The sequence below is a fragment of the Danio rerio genome, chromosome 1 (assembly GCF_052040795.2).
Source record: "Danio rerio strain M-AB ecotype USA chromosome 1, GRCz13ab, whole genome shotgun sequence".
Taxonomy (NCBI): domain Eukaryota; kingdom Metazoa; phylum Chordata; class Actinopteri; order Cypriniformes; family Danionidae; genus Danio; species Danio rerio.
The window spans coordinates 61,286,270-61,302,500 of NC_141021.1; the positions used below are offsets into that span (position 1 = coordinate 61,286,270).

Genomic DNA, 16,231 nt, shown 5'->3' on the forward strand with positions numbered 1-16,231 from the left:
TTCAGCTGTGTTTTGTAATCATTATTACGCAGTGTTGGGAAAGATACTTTTGAAAGTAATGCAGTACAGCAGCATGGTGGCGCCTCACAGCAAGAATGTTGCTAGTTTGAGCCTCAGCTGGGTCAGTTGGTGTATCTGTGTGGAGTTTGCATGTTCTCCCCGTGTTGGCGTGGGTTTACTCTGGGTGCTCCGGTTTCCCCCACAGTTCAAAGACATGCGCTATAGGTGAATTGGGTAAGCTAAATTGTCCGTAGTGTATGAGAGTGAATGAGAGTGTGTGGGTGTTTCCCAGTGATGGTTTGCAGCTGGAAGGGCATCCACTGTGTAAAACGTGCTGGATAAGTTGGTGGTTCATTCCGCAGTGGCGACCCCGGATTAATAAAGGAACTAAGCCGACAAGAAAATGAAAGAATGAATAATGCAGTACGATATTGAGTTAGTCCCCAAAAAATTTATAGTTGAGTTACTCTTTGTGGAAAGCAGTATGTTACCTTACTTTTGAGTTACCTTTGCATTCGTTTTACCTTTGAGGTCTTTTTTCTTTGTTTAATAGAGGAGCTCTGCACACTGAATAACCTTCATTTACCTTTAAAAGACACATCAATAATAATAATAATAACGTAGGATAATGTTATCTTCTAATGTTAATTCCTGAGTCAGAGCTCCACATGCCGTTTACACAGACTAATGACAGTTTAAAGCAGTGTGTTTGTTGATTTTAGTCTTATTTATTAGTCTTATGCTGTAAATCGGTGTGCATTAAGACCATAATCCTCTTCTCCTTTTCTTCATGTGTTCAGAATAATGAGAATACTCTCAGCATTGCAGTAACGTAAGATAAAGCCATCTCGCCTTCTGTCTGCATTCCTTCATCCAGTGCCGAACTCAACCTTCATTTTAATTCAGATAATTATTTTTAAGTTACTAAATTATTATTACTCTTTTAGTTCTTACTCCAACACTATTCACTTCATTTGCCAAAATCAGATCATCACCTCTACATTGAGCCCTTCTGTGTGTATTTCTGTGTCATACACTCTCAGAAATAAAGGTAAGTGAGCTGTCACTGTGGTGGTACCTTTTCAAAAGGTCCACATTTGTACTTGGAGGGCAGCTCAAAAGTATATAATAGTACCTACAAATGTTAAGAGGAACACTTTTGTACTTTTTACAGTAGGTACTAATATGCACCCTTGAGGTATTAAAATGGAACTTTTAGGAACAAATTTGTACCTTTTGTAAAGGTAGCACCCCAGTGACAGCTCACATACCTTTATTCCTGAGAGTGTATAATTTCAATCAGAGTTTATTTTGAACAACACCCTGAGCTCACCCCGTGTGACATTTACAAAACCAGTCAATCATGCCATAATTTGCATATGGAAAACAGCTTACGTGTGGGACAGTCAGAGGAATAAAAACAAACCACATGACATTGGAGGAGGGATAAAACCTAAACATTAACCCTTGTAAATACCAAAAAAATATATATATTTCTATCAGAAACAATTATCATCCAAATAGTGCTTCATACATACGAATGAACTGAGGAGTTTATATAGTCAAGTTACAAATACACAGTTTGTAAGTTGCTTCAGTCCTAGAGTGACGTACAGTAGTTCTTCACAGACACACACACACACACACACACACACACACACATCAGTGTCTGCTCGAGTGTTTCTCAGATAGTGAGCGAGTCTTCAGCTTATCTGCGCTCCTACAGCAGGAAAACATCTGACAGTTTGATATATGACGGTCCTGAGGGAGGTATGATCTCATTTTCTCTCTGTTTTACTCGAGGAGGTAACCATTCAGTATTACTTTATTGCTGATTCAAGCTTCATTTTGGCTATTCAACTGAGCTGCTCTGATCACAAGACTCGTTTAAATGAGTAGTCTAATAGAGCTTCTCTCTTTTCCTTCTGCTGAAAATGCTCATGAATTTGCTCCACTGTTAATCTAAAGGAACGTTGACGCCTGTAATACAGATTTAACCATAAAACTGGGTTTGATTTGATTTGAATAAATAGAATATATATATATATATATATATATATATATATATATACATATATATATATATATATATATATATATATATATATATATATATATATATATATATAGTAAAATAATTATAATATTGTAAAGAAAGCTGTCAAACCGGTCATGGCCATTTTCTGATTGTTCTGTGTATGTAATAATCAGACAAGCTGAATCAGTCTCCTGAAACTTGAAGCCTACTATTGTTGTACAGTGGACTTTAGTATACACTAGGACTTTGGTCCTCACTATAAAGTCACTGAGCTTTAAAATAATGATGCTAAACTGCTCTGAGAAGAAAAGAGTTCTATCTGTACTAAAATACATGTCATAAGCAGAAAGTTAATTTTTTATTTTATTAAAATACAATGTCTACTTTACTGCAGAGACATAACGCATGATTACTTTGTACATTTTAGAATAAAAAAGTAAACAGTCTCATAATTTTACTTAAAGGCAAGCTGTCAGAATAGTACAGTATTATTGTGCTTCAGTATACAGGGGTTGGAGAATGAAACTGAAGGCCTGGTGTTAGAGCGCAGTATCTGATCAGTCTGGTGTAGCTCCTCCTCCTCAGTCCAGCATCAGCTGCTGTAGCTCCTCCTCCTCCTGAATACAGCATCAGCTGCTGTAGCTCCTCCTCCTCAGTCCAGCATCAGCTGCTGTAGCTCCTCCTCCTCAATACAGCATCAGCTGGTGTACAGTAAGTAATTACAAATTAAACATATTCTACACAGCTCTGAGATCAGACTTAATACTTGGATTGAAGTGACATGTGTCCACTTTACAGATGCTGTCACTGTATACTTGAAAATGTTTAAATACATGGCAAAAGCAAACCCTTGATCTGGCATTTTATTCAACACACATCTGCTGATCTCTCCTGCTAAGGTCCTGGAGCATGGTGAAAACACTAAATGAAGTTCCCCTTCTGAGGAACACTGGGTTCGGCTGGCCGTGGCCCAGACATGGACTCAAACTCCTGCACTGGTTTGCCAAAGAATGCCTTATTTTTGACAATAACAACAACATGCGCACTGACTATTATCCAGCTGATGGAGATTTTGGGTTTCACCTGTTTGAGAACAGATATGATGAATATGGAGATAAACTTCTCCCAGATGTCAATTTTCCTTATTATGTGGTTGGCAATCTCAATTCACCAGGAGCTGAAAACCTTCCAGAATACGTCACAAAAGACAAGTTTACTGATGAGGACGACAGCAACACAGACCGCATCATTGTCAGTCTCCACAATGATCGTGAGTTCGACAGAGTTTATATAAGTCAACACAAGGACCGATCAAACTACGACCCATATAATACTCACCGGATCTCCAAAGGCCTTCTCATGATCATCAAGAGGATGAGATTAGAGGACTTTCTGAAGAAAATGGGTTATGATGATCCATACACACAGCCAATATCTCCAATGCCTAATATCATTAGCAGACCTGAAACCACAAATACAGAGAGTCCAGACTTTACTGTGGTCACTCTACCATCCAGCGATCCTCCACATTATGAGGCTCCTGCAGCACAGAGCAGTGAAACTATCATCACGATAGGAGACGAAACAGCTGCAAAAAATCCCTCAGAGTACTTACCCAAGCAGAAGAGCGTCTGTGAGAGATTCTGCACCATACTTTAACCTGATCCTGCTTCATCAGGCAGACACTGCGCAATTCTGAGCTCAATTATGATCTGTGCAGCGTTTTTGAGCCTGACCAAATTTCTACTTTGTAAACTTTATTGCACACTGAGTCTGGAGATTTTGTAGGTTAAAGTTCATGCATTCAACCTCATGCTGGTTTAAATGCCTTTTCCAATGCCGTTGTTTGGTGAGTGTGCATCCATACCTTTGACTCTCTACCAGTCTCCGTTCAGGATTAAATCATTCACAGAAATGTGTGATATGTTACTGCAGAAACTTAAAGTCAAAATGTCACCTATTTAATAAATATTGAATTTTGAGATAATCCAGCAAAGCTCTTTGAAAAGAAGGAAAGCTCTCCTTCCTCTTCATGCAGTGGATTGGATGAACACAATTTTTCCTCTTTCTTTTTCCTTTCTTTGAAGGAGCATGCTGGAATTGTTCTTTTTTCATTATGGATAAATTAATAAGCATCGGACTCATGCACGGTTTCAGTCCTCGACGAGTTTTTAGGATGTGAATCTGAAAAAAACACATTTGAAAAGCGTCAGTGTGCAAAAGAACTTGATGCTTCACCTGTCGTCCTGTGTTTGTGCGGTGTATGAGTGTGAGCAGAGAATCTGTTAATCTGGCACTTAATTAATTCTGGCATGTATGAAATTTTGATCAGTTGAATCAGAGCTAGAAACCAATTGGGTTGAACCAAAGACTACAGATATACAAAGATGGTTCCTTCACACTATTATGAATGGGGAGAGGTGCAACACTTGGCTCAGTTTGGCCGCCACTGCGAAGAAAGTCTTCCAGTCAGAATAGCCAATAGTCAAAGGAGAGGGGTTTGCAAGGTCTATTCCGGAGGAACAATTAAAAGTGTACTGCACTCTGTTCAAATATTGGCCAGGTGTAGATCTGTCTACTAGTTTTTATTTTATCTTTTGCATCTGAGCCTCACACTTCTTTCCATTAGGTGGCGGATATCCACTAAAGTCTAGTTTGACCACCAACATAAAACGATAAAGAAGAACTGTGCCCTGTTGGTTTCAAACATTGCATACTGCCTGAGTGGTACTACATCTGACTTTGAACTGTTTACAAAATTGTTTACAAAATCTTGACTGTTACGAAATTCTTCATACTGTAGTATAAATACAAGAATTGAATGAAAGTGGGATGTGCAACATTCATCATTTTGTTATAAGCACATGACCTACCTGCGTCATATTGCGTCGCTTCATACACATTCGTATATTTGTCCACTGATGCACTCTTCTCAGCAGTAGTAGTCATCTGGGTACTTCTGGAATACTTTTCCAATACTATGAATTTATTCATAAGACTTAACTCATGTACTGTATGTAACAGTAAGTAGTAGGAGAGTATGCTATTATGGATGTATATGAGCTGTCAAGTCAGCTGAATGATTGTGCTGTATAGTGTGTTTTATAAATTATATATAGGCCAATATATATTTGTGTGTGTGTGTGTGTGTGTGTGTGTGTGTGTGTGTGTGTGTGTGTGTGTGTGTGTGTGTGTGTGTGTGTGTGTGTGTGTGTGTGTGTGTATATATATACATGTCACTGTTTTCACAATCTGTCATCAGTCAGCCATATTGGACCTGAACTTAATCTGCTGTAAATGATCAGGTGCTGTTTTGGGCTGTAATTGGTTGAACTGGGAATAAAATCTTCTGACATATTCTATCTTTATATCTATCTTATATTTTATCATTTGAGTTGCTTACACTATTATATCTCATGTCTCTATTTTATATATTTATTTATGTTACATATAAATATTAAATTGATTTGATTGAATCTCTTTTCTGGTTTATGAATACATTTCTGTCTTGATCCAGCTTTTGTGTATATTAGATTGGCTGAACATATACAGGGATCAACATATTGTTTATATATTGTTATGTATTGCTGTTTCGTTTCTTTTGATTTATTATTTTCATTCAACTTATTTGTAAATTTATTTTGTTTAAAACTGCATACGAAAAAATCGGTTCGAGTGGAAAAGGGTAAAATTACAGTGAATATAGCGCAATTTTCCACGATTTATAAACTTTTGTAACATTATTATAAAGTTACTGTTTATTTTAGCCATTGTTTATTTATTTTACGCTTCATTACAGCATTTCATCATGCGGCTTATGTACATAACAATGGTAGCCTGCTGATGGCTGAGAGCAGTCGGCTGTGATTGGTCTTACCCAGGGCCGGAGTGTGGGACTCAGTTCAGGACTGACTATATTACAATAACCTCATTTCCAACTCAGTTTCCAGACTATCACATCTTTTTCAGGGACACAGCTGCTTTAGAGCTTCAAATGTTTTTCATAAATTTGAGAAGATTAAAGGGTGGCTAAATCTCCCACACTGTTCTTTAAAACATCACAATGTCCCTTCCTGCAATATCTGAATATATTTTCTGTGCAAAACTCTTTATAGATATCTAGTCCTTTGTATAACGGTGGTCACACACACAAAAAAATGTACACTTACATAAGTAACCCAAACAGTATTATATGTCTTAACACTAAAAAATGAAAAATAAAAAATAAAAATAATAATAACAATAATAAATAACAACATTTTACTCAAGTGAGGTTCAAACTTGGATCGACGGCGTTGTATCGCATTGTGCTAACCACTGGACCACAGGTCAGGTGCACCTGAAATTAAAAACATTGCATTGTTACTGTATCTGCAAGACTATTTTTAACAACGGCATCACTTTCTTGAGCGGGTGTACTATTCATTAATATTAATTATTCGCATTCTTATATTTACTAAGGTGTTTGGGGTCGAATGATAGTTACATCATCATTAACCTGCAGGCTGCATTTTGCTCACGGGGCTGCGAGAAAATAAATAAATAAATTAAAAGAGCAGAGCTGCGGCAAAATAATGGATAAAAAGAGTGAGGCTATGGTCAAATAAATAAATAAATAAATAAAGTACGACTGCTGAGAGTGCAAGCAGCTAGGGACAATGGCCAAAAAAAAAACGGACTGGCCCACTGGGAATCCTCCTGCCCGGTCCTCCCAAGCCAATACAGGCCTGGTCTTACCTGAGAGCAGACGGTTGTTCTTGGTAGCTAGAAGGGAAACATTACAGTCGGAAGTTAACGAGAATTATTAATATTATTTCTTAAATTACACATGTTGGGTAATGTATTGTATTAACGTCTACCCCTACCCCAAACCCAACCATCACAGTAATGTAAAAACAGCAATTATACCAAGTATTATTCGTATTTAGACTATTAAATTATAGTAAATTGCATTTTATTGATACCCAAACCTCTCACAGGAAGTGTCACAAGAGTCACAAAAATTATGTGATATTGATTTTTATGCGATTATTAATCTTCAGAGATTTCCCAGAGATGGGTTGTGACTTGAAGGGCATCCGCTGCGTAAAAATGTGCTGGATAAGTTGGCGGTTCATTCCGCTGTGGCAACCCCAGATTAATATAGGGACTAAACCAACAAGAAAATGAATGAATGAATGATCATCAGAGAGTAATAACAGTTGTAATCCAGCAGATGACAGTGCAGCGTTAGAAACCAAATGATGTTACGTGTATGATACGTGGAACATCTTCTTTATCATATATATATATATATATATTTTTTTTTTTATTGAGTTCTCAATTGGGATCCAAACATATAAAATATCCATCGACTAAAAACTAAAATGGAATTATTTATTTATTTATTTATTTTAAACTTGAACCTGTGAGCTCAGGTGTGCTGAGGAGAAATTCAGTAGCGCCCTCTAGCGGAACACACCGACACTGCGCTTACCTGAGGACTGATTTACCGGAGAAAACGAGAAAACCGAGGATGCCGAGTTTCAAATAAACCTCATCACCACCTAGACTTGAATTTCCCCATATTTATGAGGAGATTCTGGTGTTCGCGGAGGGTTGAGACGTGTTTCAGTCAGGAGTTTGATGCTCGGAGTCTCTGACAGGATTCAGTGTTTGTGTTTCTGATCGCCAGAGATCATGGATTGGGGTTCAGCTCTTTGGGTGAGTTTATTACCGCCTGACAGCTTTATGAGTGTGTGTTTTTAGCTTTACACGCGTTCATTCATCAACCTGCTTCAACCTCCACACTTAAAGACATTACTCTGACACACTGTTGCTGAAGGACAGTCGAGATTTAACGTTTACATAAACTTTATACATCTAGCGCGAGCACATCTGATTATTATGAATGGAAATTATATGTTTCATTAGAGGCTTACAGAAACGCTTATTTTGGATGTGTGAGTGTAAATATAGAGATACATTTGTTAAAACACAGGAATTAAAACATAAATATTATCATAATTATTCAAAAATAGAAATGCAGCATGCCGAATTATTAATCGATTATCCGAAATTAAACATGTGTCGTTATTAATTTTTATTAATTTATGTATTGTTTTTTTTTTCAATAATTCAGGTAAATTCAGCTCCTGTGAATATGATAATAAAGCCAAACAATCCTTAAATTAATTATTTATTTGTGTGCTTTAAATGAAATATACAGCACATAGCACAGTGTGTGCACAGCATTATCAGGACTACTGCTGTTTATTAGACACATTTGTAGGATCTTCACCATTAATTTAAACCCTGCTTAATGAAAAGCAATACTTTATAATGTCACTACACTGATTTAGTATGTTTATTTATACTTGTATTCATCTTTAAAGTCACGTGACGGCAAGTTTCCTCATAGTTGCAGTGCTGGTGTGGGAAATACAGGTTTAACTGGTTCAAGGAAACCAAACGCTGGTGTGTGACAGTCTCTAGACAGCAGTGCACATCTACTGTTTCTGATCTGCAGGACACTATAATTATTCATCTGGCGCCAGGAAGTAGATCTGTTCACTATACAACAGTCTAATGAGCATTTAAAGTGATAATTCACCCAAAAAAATTATATATTTTTGTCATTATTCACTCATTTATTCCAAACCTGCTTGAGTTTCTTTCTACTGTTGAACACAAAGGAAGATATTCTGAAGAATGCTGTTGGAAAAAACTGTGATTGACTTCCATTGTGTTTGTAGTTTCTGCTATGGAAGTCAATGGCTGCTTTATTTTTAGCTTTCTTCAGAACTTTGTGTTCAACAACAACATGAGAAAGAATTCATAAAAGTAATGTTGGACCAATTAATCGCATCCAAAATAAAAGCTAAGAAGGTCACTGGTTTGAGCCTCGGCAGGGTCAGTTGGTGTTTCTGTGTGGAGTTTGCATGTTCTCCCCGTGTTGGCATGGGTTTCCTCCGGGTGCTGCGGTTTCCTCCACAGTCCAAACACATGCGCTATAGGGGAACTGATCAACTACACTGGCTGTAGTGTATAAGTGTGTGTGAAAGAGTGTGTATGAGTGTTGGCGGTTCATTCCGCTGTGGTGACTCATGATTAATAATATAATTTGTGTGTTTTCCTTTGGCTTAGTTGCTTAATTATCAGAGGTCGCCACAGTGGAATGAACCACCAACTATTCCAGCATATGTTTTACACAGCGGATGCCCTTTAATTCCATCGCTGGGAAACATCCACACACACACACACACTCATACACTACACACAATTTAGCCTACCCAATCAATCATGTGTTTGGACTGTGGGGGAAACCTGAGCACCCGGAGGAAACCCACGCGAAGGCAGGGAGAACATGCAAACTCCACACAGAAACACCAACTGACCCAGCCAGGACTCGAACCAGTGACCTTCTTGCTGTGAGGCCACAGTCCTAACCACTGAGCCACTGTGTGGCCTACATAGTATATATATAAATATATATATATGTGTGTGTGTGTGTTATTTATATTTTTTAATTATATGTGACACACACACATGCATAAACAACAAAACAATTTTGTTAGATAAATAGATATTTAAAAAAAAAAAAAAATATATATATATATATATATATACATATATATACATATATATATATATATATATATATATATATATATATATATATATATATATATATATATATATATATATATAAATAAATAAATAAATATATTTATTATTTGCATATTATGAAAATAGAGCATTTTTGTGTGGTGATGTCATCGGCTCATGAACATTTCCTGCTCGTTATTAAACTATTTCATAACTGTAACAAGAGACGATTCAATCATAACTTAATATTAAAACAGCTCTCGTAACATTATTGATCAACATGTGGCTCTTTCTAGATTCTCAGAAGTTTTAGAAATAAAAACAGGTAATGCATCGTGACCATTGTTTTTGTTTACATCCCTCAAAATGTCTATACATTTTATATCTAAATATAAACAAATGTTTACGCAATAAACGTGCAATAATGTGTGTGTTTAGATATACATAATGAATAATATACACAGCGCACACACACTTATATTATATGTCAGAACTAGCTGTTATTTTGGATGCGGCACACTCTTGCCTAATACAGTTTAGAGCCAGTTTAGAGTGTGAGTAAATGTGCACTTATTGGTGAACTGTCTCTTTAAAACACCACTGGGCCAGATGTAAGAGTGAAAGTCAGACACACATGTCTGTTAAAAACTTCACCTTCAGCTCTCCATGTTTTAAAAATAAATAAATAATAAAGGTTTTTATCTTTAGTTTGTAATTATGACCATTGTAGTTGACAGTGGGTATGTATGTGCTGTATGTACAGCATATAAAAAGCAGAGATGCAGGAATGTGGGATGACGTGACTGATGATCAGGTGAAGTAGATCGACCCGTCAGGCCTGTTCAAGAGTCGTGCATGTGGGAAAAAGACACACACACACACACTCAAACTCAATGACACATCTGCATACCAGACACTCACACACACACTCAGAGCGGCGGTGTGTTGTTCTTGCAGGACCAGCATGACGCCATCGAGCGACACACTCAGAGCGGGCTGGATCTGCTGGAGCGATACATGAAGTTTGTGAAGGAGAGAGCCGAGATCGAGCAGAACTACAGCAAACAGCTCAGGCAAGAGGAACGTCTGCTTTAACCGGCAGATCTGAGGCGTATCATCCTGTAAACACACAGACATGCAAATATCAAACATCATTGAGTAAAATAGCCCATCTGGAAATGAAAAGACTGCACATTTCCATCAATAAACACACAACTTGCACTGAAAAACAGACAAATATACCACGAAAAATGATGGAGATTCTTGAATTGCAGGTGCATTTTCCATCTCCAAGATTAACCTGCTATTCATTCAAACACTTTAATCATAGATTTATATACAACAATAACACAATTTATATCTAATTAATGTCTAAATATAATGTTTTCTGTGTGTTTAGGGGGATATTGTGTTGTAAATATACATTTTCAGGCTGTTTTTGGCTGTTTCCAGCTCTCGAATCATTCATTAATCCTCATTTACCATCAGATAATTGAGTCTAATTTTCATCTCTTAGTGTGTTTAGTGATATTTGCATCTGTTTTCTGTATTGTTTGTTATTCCAGTAATATAAAACACATTCAGTGTGTGTCTCTGTCTTCTGCTCTACTCTGCTGTATTGGTTATAAAGGCAGATCAATGTGTAAAGTGCTGACAGAAGCATGTGACTTGCTGCAATATATATCTGACTAGAAACAAACATTTAGAGAACTGTAGACTGACTACAGTTATAATTAAATCAAGCAGAGAAAGAAAAACTGAAGAATAAAAGGTGTTTTTTTTCCATTTACACTCAAACATGATGCTAATATCTTCAATAATACTGCTCATACCACCTATTCATTTCAGTTAGACAAAATATTGCATCTTTTCCTGTCTACAAACTCCTTCTCTATATGATTTGACAGCCTCCATCTGTATTTTTAGTGGTTTATTCAGCATAAATCAGTAGAACAGTGAATTCAGGCATATATTAACTGTACAGTCCGTGCTGTTGTGTAGTGCATCTGGACAGTATTGATAGCGCTTTGTTTTTTCACAGTTGTTTATGTTACAGCCTTTCAAAATGGATTAAACTGATTGATTTCTTTAATATTCTACACACAATCCCTCATAATGACCATGTGAACAAAGAGTTTTTGAAAGTGTTGCAGATTTACTAAGAATAAAAGCTGATAAATCAGATGTACATCATCAGTACATCTGTCAGGTTGGATGGGGAGCGACGGTGTACAGCCATTTTCAGATCTTTCCAGAGATGTTCAATAGGATTTAGATCTGGGCTCTGGCTGGGCCACTCCATTGACAGTTTAGTGGTGTGCTTTGGGTCATTGTCCTGCTGGAAGATGAAGCGTCGCCCCAGTCTGAGGTGGAGAGCACTCTTGTGCAGGTCTTCATTCAGGATGTCTCTGTATTCATCTTTCCCTCTATCCTGACTAGTCTTCCAGCTCCTGCTGCTGAAACACATCCCCACAGCATGATGCAAACACCACCATGCTTCACTGTAGGGATGCTGTTAGCCTGCTGATGAGCGCTGCCTGCTGTTCTCCACACGTATCGCCTGGCGTTCACTCCAAACAGTTCAGTTTGAGTCTCATCAGAGCAGAGAGTTTAGTTTCTGATGCTCTGAGAGTCCTTCAGATGGTAAACTCCAGGCGGGGAGTGTCTTCCGTCTGCCCGCTCTACCATACAGACGCCTGATTGGTGGATTGCTGCACAGATGGTTGTCCTTCTGTAAGCTTCTCCTCTCTCCACAGAAGAACGCTGGAGCTCAGACAGAGTGACCATCGGGTTATTGATCACCTCCTGACTGACACTATTCTCCCCTGATCACTCAGCTTAGATGTCCGGCCAGCTCTAGGAAGAGTCCTGCTGGTTAAACATCTTCCACTGACGGATGATGGAGGCCGCTGTGCTCACTGGAGCTTTCAGAGCAGCAGAAATGTTTCTGTCACCTTCCCCAGCCTTGTGCCTCCAGACAATCCTGTCTCAGCGGTCTACAGACAGTTCCTTTGTCTCATGCTTGGTTTGTGCTTTGACATGCACTTTTAACCCTGGACCCTTATATAGACAGGTGTAGCCTTTTCAGATCATGTCCATCAGCTGAATTGAGCACAGGCGAACTCCAATGAAGCTGCTGAGACATCTCCAGAATGACCAGTGGAGACAGAATGAACCTGAGCTCCATGTAGAGCTTCACGGCAAACACTGTCAATACTGATGTACAGGTGATCCTTCAGCTTTTTATTATTTTTGTTTTAATAAACTTGCAACAATTTCTAAAACTGTTTCCCCCGTTGTCATTATGGGGGATTGTGTGTAGAATGTTGAGGAAATAAAGAAATTGAATCCATTTTGGAATAAGGCTGCAACATAAACAAATGTGGAAAAAGTGAAGCGCTATCACTTCCCGCATGCACTGTATGTCCCATTATCAGCAGTGTGGACAGACACACACACACACACACACACACACACAGGGAACTTCTTGACATAAGTGCAAATTCTGTATTTGGAAAAAAATAATAAACTTTTATTAGTGTTTATTTATAATAGTTTAATAATTGTCATTAATAATAATGTTATTTTTTAATATTTACACATTTTCATTTAAAAATATATATTAGTTAAAAGTAATTATATATATTTATATTTACATGCGTTACGCTTATTTTCTGTGCATTTTTCCATTGATCCCGCCCCCTGCACATACTCATGAATATTAACTAGGTATGCAGATCAAGGCTTTGTTTGGGTTAAAAGGTGAAACCCACATTATATGATCAGACAATGATGATGGCGATGTTTGAATCGCTCATTGCTGATAGAGTCATTATCTTTACTCAATAGCGTACTTATATAGTTGATATGTGATCTGGTGTTGATGGTGGTCAGGATGAGTGTGTTTCTCCTTGGTTTAACCTGTTGTGTCTGTTTTCCTGAAGGAATCTCTGTAAGAAATACACCAGAAGAGGCAGCAAAGAGGATCAGGACACAAAGTGAGTGAACAGACTCTTCAATCTGCTGATTGAGTATTAATAATTATCATGTGTGGCGCCGTCTGCAGAGCTTTATCTCCAATGCAAATGCGCTCAGGGCTTCATCTTCTGCGCAGTGTGGAGAAATAATGAAGCTGAGCTATTCCCTTTAGGGTTTCTCCAACATTCACACGACTGAGAGATGATAGAGTCATATCACTGGATGACTGAGAACAGTGAAGGGCTCCCAATATTCAGAGCAGTGTGTGTGTCTCCAGCACCTCTAGTGCTCAGCAGTACTGAATTGTGTGTCATAATCAGACTTGATGCAGAAACACTGGGATTGACATTCTCCCTTTGTACATGTCATCAGAGGGGGAAAGCCCTGCCCACTAGTGCCCATCTCATTAGCATGTCCAGCAGCCCTGAGTGAGAAGCAGCCGACTGTCCATTAGCCATTAGAGTGTTAATGATGTCAGCATAGACTAAGAGGATTATAGATGGTGACACACAGGCATCTGTAGCTCCGCCCTCTTCTGAAAAGAGCACAATCTCATTTGCATTTAAAGAGACAAACGCCTCCATTAGGATCAAAGCCTGAACGGGTCAGTTTCAGAGAGACAGAAAAAAATGTGTGTGTGTGTGTGTGTGTGTGTGTGTGTGTGTGTGTGTGTGTGTGTGTGTGTGTGTGTGTGTGTGTGTGTGTATGTGTGTGTGTTTGTTTCAGGCTGGTCAGTCAGCAGGGCTTTCAGGATGTGTTGGGTCAGCTGAATGACTATGCGGGTCAGCGTGAGCAGCTGTCGGAGAGTCTGACGGTCAGCATCTGTGTGGAGCTCAGCCGCAGCCTGACCGAGCTCAGACAGGAGCGCAAGAACGTAAGAACCACTGAAACATACATCCATATGGAGCTCCATAACATGCTGATGCTCGTGTGTGTGTGTGTGTGTGTGTGTGTGTGTGTGTGTGTGTGTGTTTTGTGTTGCAGCATCTCGCTGAAATCAAGAAGGCTCAGCAGAATCTGGAGAGCTCCTTCAAGCAGCTGGAGAGCGTCAGTAATCCTCTCAGTGCTGTTTCAGACACACACTGTCAGTCATTTACACTGCTGAAGAGCTCAAGCACGGCTCAAGCTCAAGCATGGGCGGATATATTATATATTTGTTATGTATGTAAATGGGAAATAAACAATTAGGATGTTTTCAGTTCTTATTTAATCATAAAATAATTGGAAAATAACTGGAAAGGTTTTACCTTTAAAAAATACTATTAGTTCTGACTGAAACTGATAACAAAAATCATGGAAATGTAGACAATATTCAGTATGATTGACCAATTGGCTGATCTGACTAATGATTGGTTTATTTATTGTTTTATTGACTTATTTATTGATTGATTGATTATTGATTAATTGATTTGTAACCAGAGTAAGAGGCGTTTCGAGAAGGAGTGGAAAGAAGCAGAAAAGGCCAATCAGCAAACAGAGAAAGTGGAGCAGGACGCCAGCGCCACGAAAGCAGATGTGGACAAGGTACACACACACACACACACACACACACACACACACACACACACACACACACACACACACACACACACAAAGATAAAAACATGCAAACGTCAAGTGCACACACACCCACAGCCTTCACCTAACCTGTGTTCATATATATATATATATCTGGTGTATTTCTTATATATATATATATATATATATATATATATATATATATATATATATATATATATATATATATATATATATATATATATCAGGGCTTAATTTGCTTAATTTAATTTGGCACCTCTGAAATCTGATCCGGCACCTCATTTTACCAATCCCCTCCTCCCCCATCCACCCCCAACCCCACTCTTTACTTTCGTCCACAGCACCACTGCGCTATCCATTGCCCCGCCATTATCCATATATGTATATGTGTGAATTGATTGAATTGTGTATTTCCCAGTGTTGGGTTGCGGCTGGAAGAGCATCCGCTGCATAAAACATATGCTGGATAAGTTGGCAGTTCATTCTACTGTGGCAACCCTTGATTAATAAAGACACTAAGCTGAAAATAAAATTAATGTATGTGTGTTTTCGTGTGTCTGTGTGTGTGTTTGTGTGTGTGTCCGTGCGTGCGTGCGTGTGTGTTTCAGGCCAAGCAGCACGCAAACGTCCGCATCCACTTTGCAGATGAGTGTAAGAATGAATACGCTTCACAGCTGCAGAAATACAACAAGGAGCAAAACAACTACTACTACGCCGACATCCCCTTTGTGTACAAGGTGCGTCTTTACATCTGGCCAATCAGAATGCAGCGTTGGCTGATATTTACACTACTGGTCACAAGTGTGGGGTCAGTTTTGTTTTGTTTTTAAAGAAAATGATTGTGTTCATCAATGTAAAATGTAAATTTAAAAAATATTGGTAAATACTTATTTATTAAATACATTTATTACTTACTGTACGCAGTTTCAAATTAAATGATTACTCCAGTCATTATTGCTTTATTACTATTAATAATAATAATAACAATAATAATAACAATAATAACAACAATAAGAATTATAATAACAACAACAATAATAATAACAATAATAATAATAATATTAATAATAATAATAATAATAATAAAAA

The 16,231-nt window shown here is 38.0% G+C and overlaps 2 protein-coding genes across 9 annotated transcripts in view; both read left to right on the top strand.

Moving 5' to 3' along the window:
* Positions 1-16,231, top strand: part of trip10b (thyroid hormone receptor interactor 10b) — an 80,892-nt gene that overhangs the window by 55,293 nt on the left and 9,368 nt on the right. The window contains 7 exon segments of one of the 3 annotated variants that reach the window (NM_200224.2): positions 7,496-7,741; positions 10,583-10,698; positions 13,570-13,623; positions 14,330-14,477; positions 14,588-14,650; positions 15,023-15,127; positions 15,751-15,879. In NM_200224.2, the coding sequence (NP_956518.2) occupies positions 7,718-7,741; positions 10,583-10,698; positions 13,570-13,623; positions 14,330-14,477; positions 14,588-14,650; positions 15,023-15,127; positions 15,751-15,879 (639 nt within the window). In that variant the 5' untranslated portion in view covers positions 7,496-7,717. 3 annotated transcript variants of the gene reach the window in all.
* LOC147847110 (uncharacterized) lies at positions 1,629-5,991 on the top strand. Of its 6 annotated transcripts, none has more exons than XR_015477166.1 (3): positions 1,629-1,770; positions 2,541-2,749; positions 2,938-5,395. XR_015477166.1 is itself a non-coding variant. In XM_087238285.1 (2 exons), exon 2 carries the CDS (start codon positions 2,948-2,950, stop codon positions 3,695-3,697), a length of 750 nt encoding a protein of 249 aa, XP_087094411.1. In that variant the 5' UTR covers positions 2,611-2,749; positions 2,938-2,947; the 3' UTR covers positions 3,698-5,395. The 6 variants fall into 6 exon arrangements, 2 of the variants coding, with proteins under 2 accessions (XP_087094411.1, XP_087094412.1); XR_015477169.1 differs by lacking the exon at positions 2,938-5,395 and adding an exon at positions 5,838-5,991 and having other exon boundaries at positions 1,651-1,770; XR_015477167.1 differs by having other exon boundaries at positions 1,651-1,770; positions 2,837-5,395.

Bases quoted from the DNA above. Each gene is read 5' to 3' on its own strand.
- LOC147847110 (XM_087238285.1), top strand. From the start codon at position 2,948: ATGGTGAAAACACTAAATGAAGTTCCCCTTCTGAGGAACACTGGGTTC.